Raw genomic sequence first — 20,007 nt, 5'->3', positions numbered from 1 at the left:
CACTTTCTGAATCAGCTGAGCACTATATAGAAAGGATGAGGGGCAAACTCGTAATTAGCAGCAGGTTTATACTGGCATACGTCACACATTGTAGTAATATGGGAATTTTTTTCCTTTGATACAGTTATGATTCAAGAAGATTATCACAGTCAGAATCCTTACCACAATGCAGTCCATGCTGCAGATGTTACTCAGGCCATGCACTGTTACTTAAGGGAACCGAAGGTAAGAGCTGAGTTTACTGTAGGTGAAAATCAAAAGAACATTTCTTTGGATTTGCTTTAGAAAACTTTTCTTAAGTTAGTAATTTGACTCGAGATCAGAAGCTTTTTTCATAAGGATGATCCAGCTTCACTAAATTTCCAAATATAGCTATACTTGTAAATGGAATAAATAGAAGATTGGGGTGATTGTTGGGAAAGAGGGGAGGATGGGAAGGGATGGGAAGGGGAAACAAAGGAGGAGGCTGCAATGCTTGATAAGAAATGTACGCATTATCTTGCCCATGTAATTGTAACCCCTCTGTACAGAATTTTCACAATAAAAAGAAAGAAAAAAAACTTTTAAAAAATGTAGCTTGAGGAGTGAATTAGAAAATTCAGTGAAGACTGATTGAGGCACTTGAGTAGAAAGGAGAAGTATCCCAAATGAAGAGGACTATAGGAAGGAGTGAACTTTGGAGTAGGGCTGGTAGAGATGGGTTTCATTTTGTGCATGTGGAGTTAAATGTGTTTGTGTGTTGTCCAAATGGAGATGTTTACTAGAGAATTGGGAAAGAGACTCACATGTAAAAGAGGAATTAGTGGTGAGAATCATCAGTTGTAGATGTTATTGAAAGCCATCTCTTTCCATGTATGTCTCCTATTCCCAAATTCTGAAATTGCCTCTGCCTACCCTTAGCACCACTTTATAATGATACTCATTCTGGGTCATCATCTGACTAGATGGCAGGAGGGAAGAAGGCTAAGTTGGTTTAGGCCAACTGATAATAACTGGAGGCAAAGCTAGTCATTTGATTGATTGATTGATTGATTGATTGATTGTAGTGCTAAGGTTCAAACCTTAGGCTTTGCATATATGGTCAGCAGGCACGGTACCCCTGAGCTAAGTCTTCAGTCTTCATCTGATCTTCTTAAGAGTTCATGGGATAAGAGAAAATGCTTGATTACATTACTATATGTATCATGACTTATTTTTTGTCTCATTTTATTTTTTTTATTTTTAAAAAAATTTTATTGTGGGCTGGGAAGGTGGCTCAGTGGTAGAGCACTTGCCTTGCATGCCTGAGACCCTGGGTTCGATTCCTCAGCACCACATAAGCAAAAAGAAAAAAGCCGGAAGTGGCGCTGTGGCTCAAGTGGTAGAGTGCTAGCCTTGAGCTGAAGAGCTGAGGGACAGCGCCCAGGCTCAGAATTCAGGCCCCACAACAGGACCAAAAAAAAAAAAAAAATTATTGTAGCTGGGCACCGGGGGCTCATGCCTGTAAATACTAGCTACTCAGGAAGCTGAGATCTGAGGATCATGATTCCAAGCCAGCTCAGGCAGGAAAGCCCGTGACACTCTTATCTCCAATAACCACTAGAAAACCGGAAGTGGTGCTGTGGCTTAAGCAGTAGAGTGCTTGCCTTGAGCAGGAACAGAGCCCAGGCCCAGAGTTCAAGCCCCACAACTGAAAAAAAAAATTATTGTAAAGGTGATGTACAGATGGGTTACAGTTATATAAGTCAGGTAATGAGTGTTTCCTTTTGAACAGTGTCACCTACTCTCTCATTCTCTCCCATCTCCTTTCTCCACCACGATGTAACATAGTTGATTTCCAGCATAGTGTCTGTGACTATCACTCTGAATTAGTTCACCCTTTGTCCCACCATTTCTGTGCTCCCCCCTTCCCCTTCTCAAGAGTCTCAAGAACTTTTCTGCCCAGGCTGGCTTTAAACCTTAATCCTCAGATCTCAGCCTCCTTAGTAGTTAGGATTGCAGGCATGAGCTACTGATGGCCGGCTTAGACAATTTTTTTTTTAACTGAGATAAACATAACACAGGTGGTAGAGAAAGATCATCCATTATGGCATATGGAGGAAATAATGAATTTGAATCAAAACATGTTTATCTCCTATTTTAACTTTCAGTTTTTGTCTTCGCTTTATAAAATACAATCAATATACATTAGTGAAAGAATCTTTGTGCTAGTGGAATGTGCTCACATTTTTTCACTGTTAAATCACAGGATCATAGAAGTTCAGGGAGCATCATCCTAATTATAAACCCAACTAAAAGCATGCTCAGAGAGTGTTGTGGCAGGATGTGTCAAGTGCCTTGGGAACAGAAATCAGTCCTTTGTTGGAGACAGGTCTGGAAGAGAGAACAAGAAGGGTGGGTCAGTGGAGGTGGGCCTTATAGGATATGTAGAAGTTATTAGAAAAAAGAGATGATTCATAATAGTTTCTAGGTAACTTTTTTAATCTGGAAAATTTTAATCAGCTACTAACAAGCTTGTATTGTGTGTTTTTTTTTAAATCCAGTATTCTCAGTAATAATTATTGGGAATGAGATTGTAATTACTAGTTAACAAGAGTCTTTCTGACATAACAATGTTGTGAACATTGTTCTGAATGTATCCATCCATTGGAGAGGATTTTATTGCACTAAAATATTTATGCCAACAAGGAGCCTCCTTAAGCATTGGGGCTACAGCATGGTCTTGCATTTTAGATTGTGCTATTGACATTTAATGACCAATTTGTTGAAAAATAACACCTTCAGTATTACAGGTTTAAAGCTGTTGTTTCTCAAAACAATGATTTCTACTTTGGTTGACATTTTAGTTAAGTGTGTTAAAAATGAAGCAGTGTCAGGATGAGCTGTGTAACTCATTGGGGACCAGGACACTGTAACATCATGTCCACCCCAGTGTCCTGATTGAAACCAGTCCTGCAGACACTGGGTGGTGTTCATGAACAGCCCACCTGAACATTTGCCAAGAAGGGAGAAAATACACTCCAAACTACCACTGGCTGCAAATTCAAAACTGTACTAGTTGTATGGAGTTTATTTCTGCTATTCCTGCGACTTATATTCTCTTGTCCCACTTTAGCTTGCCAATTCTGTAACTCCTTGGGATATCTTGCTGAGCTTAATTGCAGCTGCCACTCATGATCTGGATCATCCAGGTGTCAATCAACCTTTCCTTATTAAAACTAATCATTACTTGGCAACTTTATACAAGGTGAGTGCAATTTCACAATCAAAGTTTAATATTTGTGTTCTAGAGTAAGTACTTCATGTTTTGAGGAAATGAGAATGCTATTCTCATTGGATGCTAGAATTTCAACCACATTTAATATAACTAACAAATAATTCTTGATGTTTGCAAAGAGACCTGCTGCTAAATAACTGAGAAACATGCTTTTTGTAGAATACCTCAGTACTGGAAAATCATCACTGGAGATCTGCAGTGGGCTTGTTGAGAGAATCTGGTTTATTCTCACATTTGCCATTAGAAAGCAGGTAAGTTGCCTTAGACAAATTTAATTTGCTATCAGCTTATGGATATTAAATCTGCAAAGTAATTCATAAAGTTTTTAAAACTATGTTACTTTAAATCATATTCCATTGGCTAGATGAATGGCTTAAGTGAGAGAGTGCCTGCTTAGCAAAGGTAAGATCTTGAGTTCAAATCTCAGTACCTCCAAGGGCTGGGAAGTTGGCTCAGTGGTAGAGCGCTTGCCTTGCAATGCATGAGTCCCTGGGTTCGATTCCCCAGCACCACATAAGCAAAAAGAAAAAAGCCAGAAGTGGCGCTGTGGCTCAAGTGGTAGAGCGCTAGCCTTGAGCTGAAGAGCTGAGGGACAGCACCCAAGCCCAGAGTTCAGGCCCCACAACTGGACCCAAAAAAAAAAAAAAAAAAAAAATCAAATCTCAGTACCTCCAAAAAAAAATTTTTTTAATGGGTTGGGGATGTGGCTTAGTGATAGAATACTTGTCAAACATAAACTGTGTTCCAGTTTTCATTTTTTTGTTCAACTGAGTGGATAAGTTATCTTGTTTAAAGTTTCTGTTTAATTTTACTTTTTAGACCTATTCTTTGTTCAGTCAATAGTATTTTAGTAATGCTTATTTTTATGAAAGACATTCTATAGATTTGAGTATTATAAGAAGTTTACTCCAAATACACAGTAGCTTAGTCCCAGTTTACTATTAATTTACATAAACAGTTATCACTTAATTCTACTTTGTACTCCACTGAATAAAGCTTTGATAAAATGTAGGTTAAAGGGTAAATTACCTAAAAAGTAAGCTGGGCTTTGGTGGCTCATACCTACCTATAATCCTAGCTACTCAGGAAGCTGAGATCTGAGGGTTAAGGTTCAAAGCCAGCCCAGACAGGAAAGTTTGTAAGGCTCTTATCTCCAATTAACTACCAAAAAGCCAAAAATGGTGTTGTGGTTCAAAGTGGTAGAACACTAGCCTTAAGCATGAAAGCTCAAAGACAGTGTCCAGGATGTGTTAAAAAAAAAAAAGAAAAAGAGGTAAACAGTCTCTGTAATAGGTATTCATTAAAATCTGTCTCAAGCCTTTTCCAAAATCCATAAGAAAAAGGTTTCAATCCTTCAAAGCAAAGTGCTCCAAATACTTTTGGAGATAGAACAAACTAATAAGTGAAAAGAACACCATGAAGAAATACTTTAGAAACAGTTCTGTTGAGCTGGGTATTTGAAGGCCTGCTAGAAGTCGAGAGAGGACACTTGCCTTTGCTGCCATGTGCTCCACAAACACGGAGCTTAGAAAAGGTACACTGCAGAAAATGTGTAAATGGAGGTAACCCAGCCTCTTCATGGAATATGGTGAGGCCTAATGTGCTTGAGAATGAAAGTTTATACCCATTATTCTTTCATTTTCCCTTTTATGTAAAACTACTTTTTTAAGTGTTTTGTGCCAGGTGCTGGTGGCTCACGCCTGTAATCCTAACTACTCAGGAGGCTGATATCTGAGGATCATGGTTCAAAGCCAGCCCGGGCAGGAAAGTCCATGAGACTCTTATCTCCAATAAACCACTCAGAAACCCAGAAGTGGTACTATGGCTCAAGTGATAGAATACTAGCCTTGAGCTGAAGAGCTGAGGGACAATGCCCAGGCCCAGAGTTCAAGATGACTAACCAAAAAAATAACTATTTTGTGTGATTAGTAGAAGAAAAAAGCTAGACTTTTTACCTTTTTTACATCTTCATTCATTGAAGTGTGACAGCACTTACCTTTTTTACATCTTCATTCATTGAAGTGTGACAGCACTTCTGGTACGTAAACCATTCTTTGATGTGGTAGCAATGTAATAACCATGTAGTATTTGTATATATACATTTTTTAAAAATTAAGGCAGATTAAAATGTTTGCTTCCTTATTCCCTTTTGTTTGCATTTCATGCATTCTTAGATTTAGTAAAAAAATAAAAGCTAAACATAAGGAATACTGCTTACTGGCCATTCCTTTATATTCATTTATGATTTGTTATTTAATACACAATAATGTGAATGTCTTAATCTATTTAACAACTCTTTATTGGTTATTATGTAAAGATACGCTTGCTATGGTTTGTTAAATCAAAGGCAGGCAGTTTTTAACGATGTTTGTGTTAAATGTTAGTTTTTTTCCTTCCAGAATATTCAGATATTCTTATACATATGATTGATTCTTGAATTTGACCATGAAAATGTGGTTGAATTACATTGTTTCTTGCAATTTCATCAGGCACCTAGTCAAAATGTCTAAAGTGATCAAATTCTCTTATGGGCTAGTGTTCTCTTTGAGTCTTGCCTTTGCCTTACAGGAACCAAAGTGTTTTACCCTCAGCAATAGAAAATCGTAGGAAAGAATTTTATCCAAAAAACATAACACACAAAAAAAGAAAAGAGAGAAAAAAGACAAGCACCAGTGGCTCATGCCTGTAACCCTAGCTACTCAGAAGGTTGAGATCTGAGGACCAAAGTACAAAGCCAAGGAAGGAAAGTCCATGACATTCTTACCTATGGTTAAACACCCAAAAAGCTGGAAGTGCCATACCAATGTCATTTTCTACCATGATTGACAAAATAAAGAACTGCCTTTTGTGTATTGATATTTTCTTACAAAATCTATGGATTATATTAATAGTTTTTAATGCATTCATTAAAAATTACCTTACTTGTTGTTGCTGTTGGTGGTGCGGCAGTCCTTGAGCTTTTTTGCTCTACCACTTTGAGCCACAACTCTACTTCCAGTTTTTTGATGGCTAATTGAAGAGTCTCAAGGGACTTTTCCTGCCCAGGCTGGCTTTGAACTTCCATCCTCAGATCTCAGCCTCCTGAATAGCTAGGATTACAGGTGGGAGCCACCAGAGCCTAGCTTTTTAAAATTACTTTTATTTTAAGTTGAATGGCAGCATCTAGGAGCTCTCCAAAGCTTTCTGAATATTAAGGGAAAATATCAAGAATTATTGAATGGAAAGTTTTATTCCTCTTTATATTTCTCTCATTCCAGGCAACAAATGGAGACTCAGATTGGTGCTTTGATACTTGCCACAGACATCAGTAGGCAGAACGAGTACCTGTCATTGTTCAGGTCCCATTTGGATAGAGGTGACCTACGCCTAGATGATGGCAGGCATAGACATTTGGTTTTACAGGTACAATGGAGGGCTGGGAAGGTGGCTCAGTGGTAGAGTGCATGCCTTGCATGCATGAGGCCCTGGGTTCGATTCCTCAGCACCACATGAGCAGAAAAGGCCGGAAGTGGCTCTGGCTCAAGTGGTAGAGCTCTGGTCTTGAGCTGAGGAGTGGAGGAACAGCGCTCAGGCCCAGGGTTCAGGCCCATGACTGACCAAAAACAAAAAAACAAAAACAGGTACAATGGAGCTTGAGGGGGTTCTGTTTGTATGGTAAATCATGTGACTAGTGGGATAAAATTAAATAGAGTAGCATAGGTCTTCAGGGTAGTTAAATCTGGAGCAAAATCCTGGGAAGTTCCTCAGATTAGCATCTTTATTTTCCAGAAAAAATGCACTAGCGAGTTGGCCACTTCATACTCTAATTGAACTAAGCTATATTTGTTTTGTGTAGTGCTGGAGATTGAATTTAAGGCTTGAAGCTTGCTAGGTACTTGAGTCTTGCCACACTGTCATACTTGAAATTTCTAAAAAAACAAAACAAAAAAAAACTTCTTTAGGATTAGGATACTTATCAATGAGTGGCATTTTATTCTAATGAAAAGCAGAAAAAAGGGGGTTATTTCTATTTTATTTATATTTTGTGGTTAATCCAGTTATTGTGTTGGTTATTTGGGATTATCAAACAGGGGTAATGTTAGTAGTTTTACAATATCCTTATTGGCATTTCTGCAGAAATAATTTGTAGGGCCGGGTGATATGACTGTAATGCCAGTTACTCAGGAAGCAGTTAGATTGGGAGGATTGTGGTTTGAGGCCAGCCAGGGCAAAAAGGTACCAAGATTCTCCCTTTCTCCATCTCAGTTAACCAGCTGACATGATGGGATATATTGTGATACCAGGTGAGTGGGGGGGGGGGGGGGGGGGGAGTGAGGGGCATAGATCTGAAAAATAACCTAAAACACAGAGTACTAGATTATGGTTCAAGTGGAGGTCCTAAATTCAAGCCCCAGGAGAGCCAACAAAAAAGGATAGATCTAACAGCCTCTTGTGATTAATACACACTGTTGCAGTCTTTTCTGTATCATTTGTGGGGATTGAGCTCAGGATCCCATTCATCTTCACATGTTCTACCCCAGAGCTACTCCCCCAGCTTTTTTTTTTTTTTTAAGGTATTCTTTTTCCCATTATTATGTTTAAACTTGGGTTTAACTGAATGAAACTGGACTTTTTTTTTTTAACACAATTTTACATTTTGCTTGCTAGATGGCTTTGAAATGTGCTGATATCTGTAACCCATGTCGGACCTGGGAATTAAGCAAGCAGTGGAGTGAAAAAGTAACAGAGGAATTCTTCCACCAAGGCAAGTTATGATATCGAGAGCTAGTTCACCTGTTCACTTCATGTTTTAGCACCACATAGATCAAGTGAGGATTCAGCTATGTATAAGAGCCTCACAGTAGATATTTGGTATTTTTAGCAACAATCCACAGTAGATGCACATATACTGATTGGGCATCTCTTTTGACAATTAGTAGTACTGTTTTGGAGTGATCAAAGAAATACACATTCATGAGTATACATAGAGTAGTCTGGAAACATTACTGCCCAGAAAGATTTTCCTGAACTTGCTCCACGCCTTCTCCTGTGTGGAGGATATTGCCATATGAACAGATAAAAAGCCAAGATCTAAGCATCTTCATTTAAAATAGTCAATTGAAAAACTGTCTTGTCATGAGGATTATATATGTCCTTCTAAGGAATTTGCAGGCATGATAATTATATATATTTAACCAACAGATGATATATATCAACAACTCTTTTCTTAATTTATAGGCGATATAGAAAAGAAGTATCATTTGGGTGTGAGTCCACTTTGTGATCGTCAGACTGAATCTATTGCCAACATTCAGATTGGTAACTATTCATATTTAAATATCTCTGGTTAGAAAAGTACCACTCATTCCAGTTTTATCAAGGGAAACATCAAAATAGGAGGTGGTGAAATTATGCTCATTTAGCTAGGCATAGTGGCACATGCTTGTAATCCCAGCATTTGGGGAGCTGTCTCAAAACACACAAAATAAAAAATAGGCTCATTTCTAAGATTATTTACGAAATGTTCACCTTGTTTCCTCTTGTTACAACTACTAAGCTTTATTAGTCCTTTCTGCCTTCTAGACTTCTTGAAGACCCAGCTCAAATGTCACTCTCCCAGAAGCTGCCCTCCCTCTCCAGTGCCCATAGGTGCCTTCTCATAAGTGTGTCATAGGTGTCGCTCATAGCCATGCCTTTGGTATAAGTTGCTGGAGCTTAACTGCACTGTAGCAGGAGACACAGAGCTGTTTACTGAGGAAACTAATACCTACAAAGCATAACGGGTTCTGTGACTGACCCATGGCAGCTGTAGAATAGTATAGGGAAGACTGATGGCGATGAGTGTATTGGGATTTGGCTGTATGGGGGAAGTAGCTTAAGAAGTTGAAGGGTTGTAATTTTAGTAGCTGTGTAGTAGCTGTAGTAGCCTTTGAGCATTAGGTTAAAGATAGTGAAATGTGTATGCCAGCTTCAGAAATGTAAGAAATAGCATAATCCTGTGGCATAGTTCTCTGAAGGACCATGCTGTAGCATTGGAAATAGAAAAATTCTTACATTGTGACTGCAAAGCACCCTCAAGTGGAAGAGAGTGGGTAATGACTGGTTTGAGTACAGAGGTATAGGCAAGGGGAGGAGGTGGGGATGTGAGCACCAGGACAGCCCAGCCTGCCCAGGCTGAGGTTAGCAGAGGTATATTTTTCTCAGGGGGAGAAGGGAATGGGGGAGGAAAATAAAAGTTAAGAAATAGATGTTTTTATTCTCAAGTAGAATGATAAAGAACATATGAATTATGGGCAAAAATTTTGAAAATTGACAAATGGGTCATTATATATGCTCTAATGTCTGTGTGTGTGTGTGTGTGTGTGTGTGTGTGTGTGTGTGTGTGTGTGTGTGTGTTCCTAGAGTTTTCACTTGGGACTTTTAACACTTGAGCCATGCTCCCCGCCCACTTTAGCTTATGTCTCTTTGCCTGAGTAAATTATTCCCTAGTTTTGTAAGAGAACTTGGGAGTGAGATCTCTGCCTCCTCAGATTGGAACTTGGGGCCTTATAGTCAGCTCTGCGGGTGCTATGCTACTTGAGCCATATTTCCAGCCTGACTTTGCTAGTTATATCGGAGGTAGAGTCTCTAGGACTTTTCTGCCAGGCTGACTTTAAATAGCCATCCTCTGAATCGTGTCTGGCTGCAAGTATGACTTTTTTTTTCAATGGCAAGTTTTATGAAGAAACATTATTAAATTGTCTCAAAGTAGATGGCTTGTCAGTATTGGACAGTTATAGAACAAGTGTTCACGGTGACAGAAATAGATGTGATGATGACAGTTGATTTGTACTGATTCCTCATAATAATGGTAAGGAGACAGTATTACTTCATGTTCCCTTCTCCAGATACTTTGCCCAAATGGTAACAGGTTCTGGTGTTGAGTTTCTGATGATTCTTTCTGACCAGAGATTCCAGCCTCTTCTCTACACTAAGCTGTGATTTTTCAGAGCCAGAAATACAAGCTATATTTAGTTGATATACTCTCATTCCTTAATAGGAATACAAGTTTTGTTGAACAAGTGCTGGGTTTGACCAGGCATTTGGCAAGGCATCCTATGGAACCTGGGTATGTAGGGCTAGGGGAGCTTGGGGAGGGGGGGGTGACAAGTGCTTGAACAGTTGTGTTTGAGGTCCTAAGAAGTATAGCACTGCCTCCAGGAACATGCTATACTTGTGACCAGGTTCTTGCCTGTACATTTCCATTAGTTACTTAAAACCTGAATAAAAGTGTAGATTACCATAGAGATAGAGGTGACTGACAGCTAACTTGGTTGAACAACTAATTTGTTTGACTTAGAGGTAGCATCCCCCAAAATCTTAAACCTGTTGGACCCATGCGATCAATCTTGATGAATTGTGTAACATCCATGGTAAGATTCTTTATGTTATACAACTGTTCATGGCTCAGTGTGGCACACTAGAAACAGGGTTTGGGGCTGCTGGCTTACCATGACATAGCCGTGGGACAATAGCTGCCAGAAGCTACTGGGCTTTTTGACCAGGCTTCTGACATTCTTCAGTTTCATAACCCTTTCTCCTCACCAGACACCAGGTACTTGAGAGTCACCCCAGAATAGGGCTGTGCACAAAGCAACTTCTCAGTTATATGTGTTAATGTGCATGAAGGGAATGAATCAATGAACAAAAACAAAACGAAAGCCTTATTGCAGGTGCCATCATTATTATTCAGACACCATAATTATGTACTTATAAAATTTCAAATCAGACCATCCCGAGTTGGGGGGGCTTTGACTTAAAAGCTTCAATTCCAGTGAGATTCTTAACTTATGTTGACTAAATGGGGTCTATTGTTGTCTAGTCCACACGACTTTTTGCTACAAGAAAAGTCTTGAATGTGAAGATTTAAAAACTGAAAATCATTTTAGTGTACACTTTTCCTAACATCAGAATTTTAGGAAGATTCTGTATTTTTCCTGGCATATATTATGATTTGACTGATGAAACTGTTTTCTAGGAGACTTCTTTAGTCCCTGTTGTAAAACATGATTCAGATATGTGTAGTAGGGTGCTGTGTAATCAGATATGGAGACAATCCTGAAATGACTCATTTTCCTTTTCTATGAATGGAGATCACTTACATGAGTTGACAAAGTATACTTTCGATGTTCAATTTTTTTAATCTGTAACTTTTAGAGTTTTAGTTTTATCATTATAAACTGAATTAAGTTGGGTTGCCGGTGCCTTATGCCTGTAATCCCGGCTATGCAGGAGGCTGAGATTTGAATATTAGTTTGAAGCCAGCCTGGGTAGGAAAGTCCATGAGCTTCTTACCACCATGTAAGCACCAAAAAAGGCAAAAGTGGAGCTGTGGCTCAAGTGGAAGACTGCTAGCCTTGAGCAAAAAAGCTCAGTGACATTGCCCAGGCCCTGAGTTCAAGCCTCAGGACGAGCACACACACATTCTCACAAGTGGTTTTTTTGAATTAAGTAAAATGTATAGTCCTGACAACTGTGAGATTTCCATTCATAAAGGAACAAAGCAGTGAACCATACCAACTCCACCCATGTTGGCCTCCTCACCCAGATGATGGCAGAGACCCTATCTGGGCCTCTAGCTGTCTCATTCTCTGGGAACTCCCCTTCAATTATGTTCTGTCCTGGTATCCCTCAGGAGTGATGTAGCCACTGTATATTTGCATAAGAAAAATTAGAAAATATTTTATTTTCAGTTTACCTTTAAAGTACCATTGAATTACTTAAGAAATAGATTGTTTGGAAAAGATAATGTAAAACACATATTCAAATCATTTGAAAAATCTGGTTTAGACAATATTGGAACAGGACATAATGGTTAATACCGTGTAGTATTTTAGAAATAAGATCCAGATTTCAGAGCATATATTAATTCTTGTTTTCCTCTTATGTTCTCAAGGTTTTATGACCTACCTAGTGGAGCCTTTATTTACAGAGTGGGCCAGATTTTCAGACACAAGGCTGTCCCAGACAATGCTTGGACACGTGGGGCTGAATAAAGCCAGTTGGAAAGGACTACAGAGAGAACAGTCCAGCAGTGAGGACACAGACGCTGCCTTTGAGTTGAACTCACAGTTGTTACCTCAGGAAAATCGCTTATCATAGCCCCCCAAAACAGTGGGACAAACTGCCTCTTGGAGATTTTTAGAAATGTGAAATGGGGTCTTGAGGTGAAAGGACTTACTCTTGACTGCCAAGGTTTCCAAGTGAATGATGCCAGCATTATTTATTTCCACAATTACTCTGTTGGATCATTTGAACTTACTTTTTAAATTCTAAGACCTGAACATACAGCAATATGCAATCGGCTTTTGTGTGAAACCTTGAATATGCAAAGCCCAGCAGAAAAACCAGAAGAGTAAACAAGGAAGCTTCTGGAGGTGTGCCGCGTGGTTTTCATAGCATTTGTTCTTCAAACCATGAAACTTGAACTGAATCTTTCTGCAGCAGTCTCTTGGAATTCAGCCAGTCTGAAGCAACAATGTGTCTGTACCTTCCACTAAGTTCTCTCTGAGAAAACGGAAATGTGAAGTGCCCAGTCTCTGCTGCCTCTGGCAATGTTTACAAATCAACTCTGAAAATACTGGCTCTAAATTGCCTTGGAGCATGATTGTGAAGGAACCACTAAAAAAAAATTGAGATCAAACTGGACTGCAGCTCTTCCCCCTGGCTTGCCTTTTTGTTTTTTTCTTTCTTCTTTGGATGCCATCAAAGCCTCCTGTTTGCTGTATCTTATTTTGTGCACTGGAAACTGAGCATTTGTCAGAATATCGTCAAGCTTCCACTCCAGTGCTGTTTGGCAATGCAATTTTTTATTAACATTAAGTTTTTCATTTGGGGTGGGAGGGAAGAACACAATGTCCTAGCTGTATTATGATTCTGCAGTGAAGACATTGCATGTTGTTTTCACTACTGTACACTTGACCTGCTCATGCAAGGAAAAGGTGGAATGTTTAACACCATAATCAGCTCAGGGTATTTGCCAATCTGAAATAAAGTGGGATGGGGAAGTGTGTCCTTCAGATCAAGGGTACTAAAGTCCCTTTCGCTGCAGTGCGTGAGAGGTATGTTGTGTGTGAATGCGTGGATGTGTGTTGTGCGCATGTTTGTGCATGTATGATTGCATGTTTATCCATGTGGGAAAAGATTGGAAACCTACACTTTTATTTATTGTTTAGAATGTGACGTAATAAGCAGCCACACTTGGGGGAGGGGGAAGGTAGGTAAACTGTAACAGACTGCTCCAGTTGCCTTAAACTATGCACAAAGCTAAGTGACCAAACTTCTCGTTTTGATTTGAAAAAGTGCATTGTTTTCTTGTCCCTCCCTTTGATGAAACGTTACCCTTCGATGGGCCTTTTGATGTGAACAGATGTTTTCTAGGACAAAATCTAAGGACTAATTTTAAACTAAAAACATTCCACTTTTGTAATTTGTTTTAAATTGTTTTATGTATAGTAAGCACAACTGTAATCTAGTTATAAGAGAAACCGGTGCTTTCTTTTAGTTCATTTGTATTTCCCTTGTTACTGTAAAAGACTGTTTATTATGTTTACAGTTTGTTGCAACAGCCATTTTCTTGGGAGAAAGCTTGAGTGTAAAGCCATTTGTAAAAGGCTTTGCCATACTCATTTTAATATGTGCCTGTTGCTGTTAACTTTTGATGAATAAAAACTTATCTTTTGACATTTTTATCTTTGATATTTACCTTATAGTTCAATCCTTTGGCAGTCAATGACTAGGTAGTCACAAGCAGCGGCATGGCTCTTGCATTCAGTGATGGAAGTTCTTCAGTCAGAGCTCTGTGCAGGCACTGGCCTCTAGGGTTATGAGTTATCTGCAACTTTCAAGTGTGCACACCAAGGCATCAAAGGTTTGCTCAGAGTCCCGACTAGTCCCTTTATCAAGTCAGCTCTGAGCCACCCTTGACTCCATAGCCTTTTGTTCCCACAGTTGGGAATTGCATCTGACATCACTTCACAATACTAAGATGCTGTATTTGTATCATTGGCATGTTTAAAGAAAGGTATTAAATAAGCGGCCACTTAATTCTTATGAATGAAGAATTTCCTAGTAGTCACATAGATGGAATTTTAATAATTTCAGTATACCTATTTTATTTCAACATGTTCTACTTTTTTGTGTGAGAGGGTACTTTTAGAAATCCAGCATGTTACCTACCTACACCACATCTGTTTCAATTAACACATTCTAAGTGGCTAATACCACATGTGGCTAGTAACTACCATACTGAAAGTACAGATACTATGTAGTGTGGTTTTAGCAGAGTTGTTATAGCAGAAGGCCAACTGGCTTCTGATGATACGAAGGGCATAAATATATATCCAGTTTGTGACAAGGAAGCTTACCTAGCTCACAGACCATTTCTCAGCACATGACAAACTCATAATAACTGGTATCTTAAAAAAAAACAACAAAAACAGTATCAGTATTTTAATTTGCAATAAGAAGTATAACTATCAATCATTCTCTCCCTTCAGGCAAATCTTCTTGAGAAGCCAAATTATGAACATCTGACTTACTTGGTGAGCATGGATTCTGAGCAAGGGAATCAAGTTTCCTCATGCATACATCTCCCTGTGCTGATATACCTGTTGATGTTCATGTCTGTGGACCAGAGTGCCCTCTTAACCCTGGATGATGCTAGATTCTCTGCCAGCAGTTGCTTATTCATATTAGCTGGTTGGCAATTCTATTATCCTCAGCCTTGTTAATCGGTCAAGCTCACCTAGGCTCCATTCTACTCCCATCAGTTATGTGTGTCTTAAAGTTTAGTACTCCTAGGAGTACTAAATCTACTTGCTATGTACCCCTATTTACATGTTCTCAGAGGTATACCTCAATACTACTCCCATTTTCCTGATTACACCTACAATAAACCCATTGAATTATTGTGTTTTGTTATGTATATGTGACAATCACCTACCAAAAGCCCTTGCTTAAATGTAACCTACATTTTTCTAGAAAATGAAGAAATGGTTAAATATTTAAATCACATTTTTAAAGTACTATAAAACAATGCAAATTTTACATGAATTTTCAAAATAAATTGGAAACTTAAAAAAATAGTTAAGCATGAATCAAGTCCTCTGAGGCTTTAGACCCAATGCTTAGGTATTGGGAAAATTTGCTTCAGGAGCAAAGGTCCTTGGAGAGAAAGGTTTAACATGTTCTAGCTTAATAAAAATTGATTGCTGATCAACATATGAACTTACTAACAGTTTGAAATGATACTCTATATTTAAAAAGAAGTAAAAAAAAAAACACACTTTATGTCATTTGTAAACCTGAGACCTATCCTTGTACCTACAGTACAAATTAAAGGTGCTAATAATTCCTTTTAAGATTCTGAAGAGTCTCTTTTCCCACAATGCTTCCTTGACTTTTATGAAGCTGTTTTCGCGGAAAAAAAAAAATCACAACAAAGCCTTCTAGCATACACAAATATCTTAATGTGTAGTTTAACTTACCTCCCAATCAGTTACCTGCCAATTGAGAAAATACACAGTGACCAGTAATATGAATTCATATTACTTTTAAAGAACTTTACATACTTGTCACCACAGCATTAACATACATTGGAATGACAAAATAGGTCCAACACATACCCTGCAGCCATTCCTTGGTAAGGACCTGCAGGTAGCCTGTATCATTTAAGGGTTCCAAAAGTCCATGGTCTACAGGTGGGATGACCATTCCTTGGGGTGGGGATGAGCTGATGACAAATAGTCTATTTTCCCATTCCTGTGCTCAGTATAAGACTGACTGGGCCATCAATAAACATTGAGCAATCTATGGAATGTACTCACTTCTTCAGCTATTAAAACTATTACTGAAATAAGTCTGTATTATATAATAAAGATTATCTCAGTTCCTGTTGTGTGTAGCAATGGACATTAAAATGTATCCATTCTTAAAGTGTTTGGGGTCAGAATGTGTGCAGTGTTTAAATATGATAATTTTCAGAATTATACAAAATTAGTATTGTTGGGGTACTATTCAGGAGAATGAAAAATGGCACCATTTAAGATTTTCTGTCTACACTTTGTAAAGCTGTCCTGCAACGTGTCTTGAGAGTGGAAGGGAAAGGGAAATACCTCCATTTTTAGTATTAAATTTCTGGTTGGCTGTTATTTAAAACTAAAACATGGCGACTGATTCTACTGTGGCTTTTCATTGATCCCTTTGTTAAGAAATTCCATTTGTACTTATCTTTAAACTATGCATTTGAGTTTTTTAATGTAAGTTTGAAGTACTACTTTATTGTTGAGACATCCTGTAAAAAACAAAATCAGGAAACTGTAATGATATCACAAGTTCCTTTATCTTAGCTGAAATTTATATAAACTTTTTACAGGAAATAACATAAAGTGTGCTTGTCTTAGTTTGCTCAAGTTGCTATAACAAAGTATAATTTACTGATGGCTTTAAACATATTTATTGTTCACAGCTCTGGAGGCTGGAAGTCCAAGATCTGTGTTCTAGAATTGTTGGTCTGGTGAAGGCCTTCCTCCCAGCTGCAGACTTGCCAGCTTCTGGTTGAATCTTCAGATGGCTGGAAGGAAAAAGGGCTAGCTCTCTTCCTCTTCTTATTAAAGGCGTATTAATCCCATCATGAAATCTGTCCTAATTACCTCCCAAAAAGTGCCCCCCCCCAAACAAATCCCATTATGGGTTAGTTTCAACATAAGAATGAATGGGGGAGGATGTTACACAAACATACATTCACAAACTGCTTAAACTTCTAGAAGTAGAGCTGGAGATAGTTCAGCAGTTAACCTCTTGCTTATCGGCCTGAAGCCTTGATTTTCATCTCCAGCAACATACAGTTTCCTAAGTGGACATTCATAGTAAACTCTGAATTTCTATCTTAAGAGTCATCAAAAATAGGGAAGGATGAAGTTTTCTATTACAAGGTCAGAAATCATATTACTTCAGGTAACTGGGGCTATACCAGGAGAGTTCATGTTCTTTACAGACAAGTCTTTCCTCTAGGCTAGACTGAGCTTCCAGGCAGAATCTAGAATCTAATGAGGGAACTTCTTCCATCTCTACCATGAAGTTTTTGCTTTGAAAAAGTGTAATGTAGGGCTGGGAAGGTGGCTCAGTGGTAGAGTGCTTTGCATGCATGAGGCCTTGGGTTCAATTCCTCAGCACCACATAAGCAGAAAAAGCTGGAAGTGGTGCTGTAGCTCAAATGGTAGAGCGCTAGCCTTGAGCTGGAGGGCTGAGGGACAATGCCCAGAATTCAGGCCCCAGGACTGATTTAAAAAAAAAAAAAAGTACAATGTAATATGTTTTTAAGAACGCATGTCTCTACAGCTTGCCAGAGTGAGTTTCAGTCCTGTAGTCTATCTATCCTCTTAAATTGTGTACTGACATTTAACAAGTGCTCTAAATTTTCCTAATTGATTTCCTCACAATCTGAGTTCCTGCTACTGTCTCAAACTTTTGGCATTTCCCATTGCAGGGGAGGGAGAGATGTGACTGGAACAGCTCACTAAGGCTGTGTCCCTGGGCACCTCACAGCCTACAATACAGTGGGGAAGGACAAGGACGAGAGCTAACTGACTAGATTGACAGTAGGGTGCTGCTCTGCCTGTACGTACGGGTGTACAGTTACTGCTACAAAGACTTCCCGATATACTCTAGATCCCATCTCTTTCCATCCTGAAGAGGATGCTGGTTTCCATAGCACAATTCCCAGGAGCTGATCTCTCAGTCTTTCAGGAAAAAACACGCCTGGCTAAAGAAACCACGTGCCATTGACAGGCTTGTTATACTTAGGTAAATATCTTATGAAGAGTCTGGCCTTTTTGCTCAAATTAAGGCTACTCTAGCTGTAAAGCAAGCAAGGACTACCCTATGTGAGTCACTGGTACAAACAGCAGGCACTACAGGGATCATCATTACTCTTCACCTTCCTGAGAATATCTAAATTACACTTGTAATTCTACTTGAACCTTACAGAAGAAGCCCACTGACCCATGCAAAGGGCTGGAAAATTTGCCAAAAGAGAAAATTTTCAAAGTGCCAGATGTAGTAATATTCAGGTTTCTAAGCCTTTATGAACAAAGGACAACAGTCTGAGGGAGGTAGGCAAGCTTTCTGAGTCCTTACTTGATTGTGCTACTTTTATTATCGGAGTTGTTCTCTATAGGGGGAGCATTACGAGGGGCTTCCCTGCTTATGAGGGTTTCAAGGGAAGTCTACTAAAGAATTCTAAAAAATAGGTTCAAAGGGTAGCTCAGAGAAATGGTGACTCTTTTTAAGAGGACAGAGAATGGGGCTCTAGTAATGGAGGAAAGTGCTGAGAAACACTGTGACAATCTGTCCTAAAATTCCAGAGCTGTTTTAGCTGGGCAAAGTCCTAAAAGTTTACTTTCTTTTCAGACCAATCTTTTCTCTAGATTGACCTTGAAGACATGATTTTGCTGCCTATGCCTCCCAAATACTAGGATCATAGAGGTGGGCCGCAAAGCCTGGTCTAAAAGTGTGAACACTAACCTGCCAGATTCTACTCATGGAGAACTAATTTTGAGGATGTTATCAGAACATAACAATGTTTCTGGTAATTACTACCTCCAGCTTTTCTGCATTGAGATACAGACTCATCGGAACATTTAGCACAGCAAAAAGATAAATATCTTGTGCCAAAGTGCCCATGACTGAGATGACCAGACTGACCCACCCTCACCCTGTGCAAGTGGATGTATAGGATGGCATATGCGAAGGGCCAAGTGTTTTAGGAAAAATAACACTCCTGGAAACAAGAGACTTCACATGAAATAAGGCAATGGTAATGATAACTATGTTACTATCCATAGGGTAACCAGCACCATTTTTTTTTCATTTAACTCTCAAAATTTTGAGCCAATAATTATACTCATTTTTAAAAGTATGACTTGTCAGGACCACACATGCTCAAGTCCAGTGCTATCTGACATTTTCTATCTATAAAATGAGTGTCTCTGGACTACTTAGAATTCTAGTAGACAAAAGATTACAACATGTTACATAACTTTTGGAGCTTCAACTATAAAATGTAAAAACTTCTATGATCCCCTATTTCACAGATAGTTGGGTAGGAGGACTACAAACAGGAGGATACAGCAGAGGATGACAGAACAGATCTCACTAATCCCAGACTACATTTCAAGTTTGACAATCCTGAGGAGACTTAGCTATCTCCTGGGACTGCCTTCCTGTGTCAAGCATCCAAGATCCCTTTAAAAAAACAAGTTAATGAGAAGGTGACATAACTCATTTTAAGGAATGTATTTCCATTTGAGAAATGCAAGAAGTCACTTTAAAGAAACTTCACTGGTCTTAGTAGTGCAAACCTATAATTCCAGCTATTCTGTAAACAGAGATTGGGAAGAACATTGTTCAAAAATGCCAAAACAAAAAAATAAGACCTGCTCCCCCGCATCTCAAAAACAAGCTGGGCATGCTGGCCCACAACCGTAAATCCACCTGTAAGAGGTATAGAATAGGAGGATCACACAGTGAGGTTGGCCCTGGGGGGGAAAAGTAAGATTTTATCTCAAAAATAACAAGGCAAAAGGGTTGAGGTACAGCTTAAAGAGTGGAATCCTTCCTACTGAACATAGACCCCAAATTCAAACCCAGTACTGCCAGATAGGTAGATGATTGAGAGACAGAAACAACATGTACAACATAAAAGAATCTGACCAACTGTAAAAACTATAAAA

General features: G+C 38.9%; 1 protein-coding gene across 4 annotated transcripts in view; it reads left to right on the top strand.

Annotated features, from left to right (window-relative positions):
• Pde7a (phosphodiesterase 7A) overlaps positions 1-16,658 on the top strand; it is an 88,773-nt gene extending 72,115 nt beyond the window's left edge. For 3 of the 4 annotated variants that reach the window (XM_042665819.1, XM_042665821.1, XM_042665820.1), the window contains exons 7-13: positions 125-225; positions 3,095-3,226; positions 3,416-3,507; positions 6,514-6,658; positions 7,904-8,000; positions 8,474-8,554; positions 12,171-13,957. In XM_042665819.1, coding sequence (XP_042521753.1) covers positions 125-225; positions 3,095-3,226; positions 3,416-3,507; positions 6,514-6,658; positions 7,904-8,000; positions 8,474-8,554; positions 12,171-12,376 — 854 coding nt within the window. In that variant the 3' untranslated portion in view covers positions 12,377-13,957. Of the gene's footprint in view, positions 1-124; positions 226-3,094; positions 3,227-3,415; positions 3,508-6,513; positions 6,659-7,903; positions 8,001-8,473; positions 8,555-12,170; positions 13,958-14,772 lie in introns of those variants that run through there. The other variant, XR_006145142.1, reaches the window with a different exon arrangement.
• The last annotated feature ends 3,349 nt before the right edge of the window (positions 16,659-20,007 follow it).

This window comes from Dipodomys spectabilis, unplaced genomic scaffold (genome assembly GCF_019054845.1).
Source record: "Dipodomys spectabilis isolate Male_0828 unplaced genomic scaffold, ASM1905484v1 ptg000015l, whole genome shotgun sequence".
NCBI classification, from domain to species: domain Eukaryota; kingdom Metazoa; phylum Chordata; class Mammalia; order Rodentia; family Heteromyidae; genus Dipodomys; species Dipodomys spectabilis.
The sequence above is the reverse complement of the archived record's forward strand: the minus strand, read 5'-3'. Positions and strand labels throughout refer to the sequence as shown.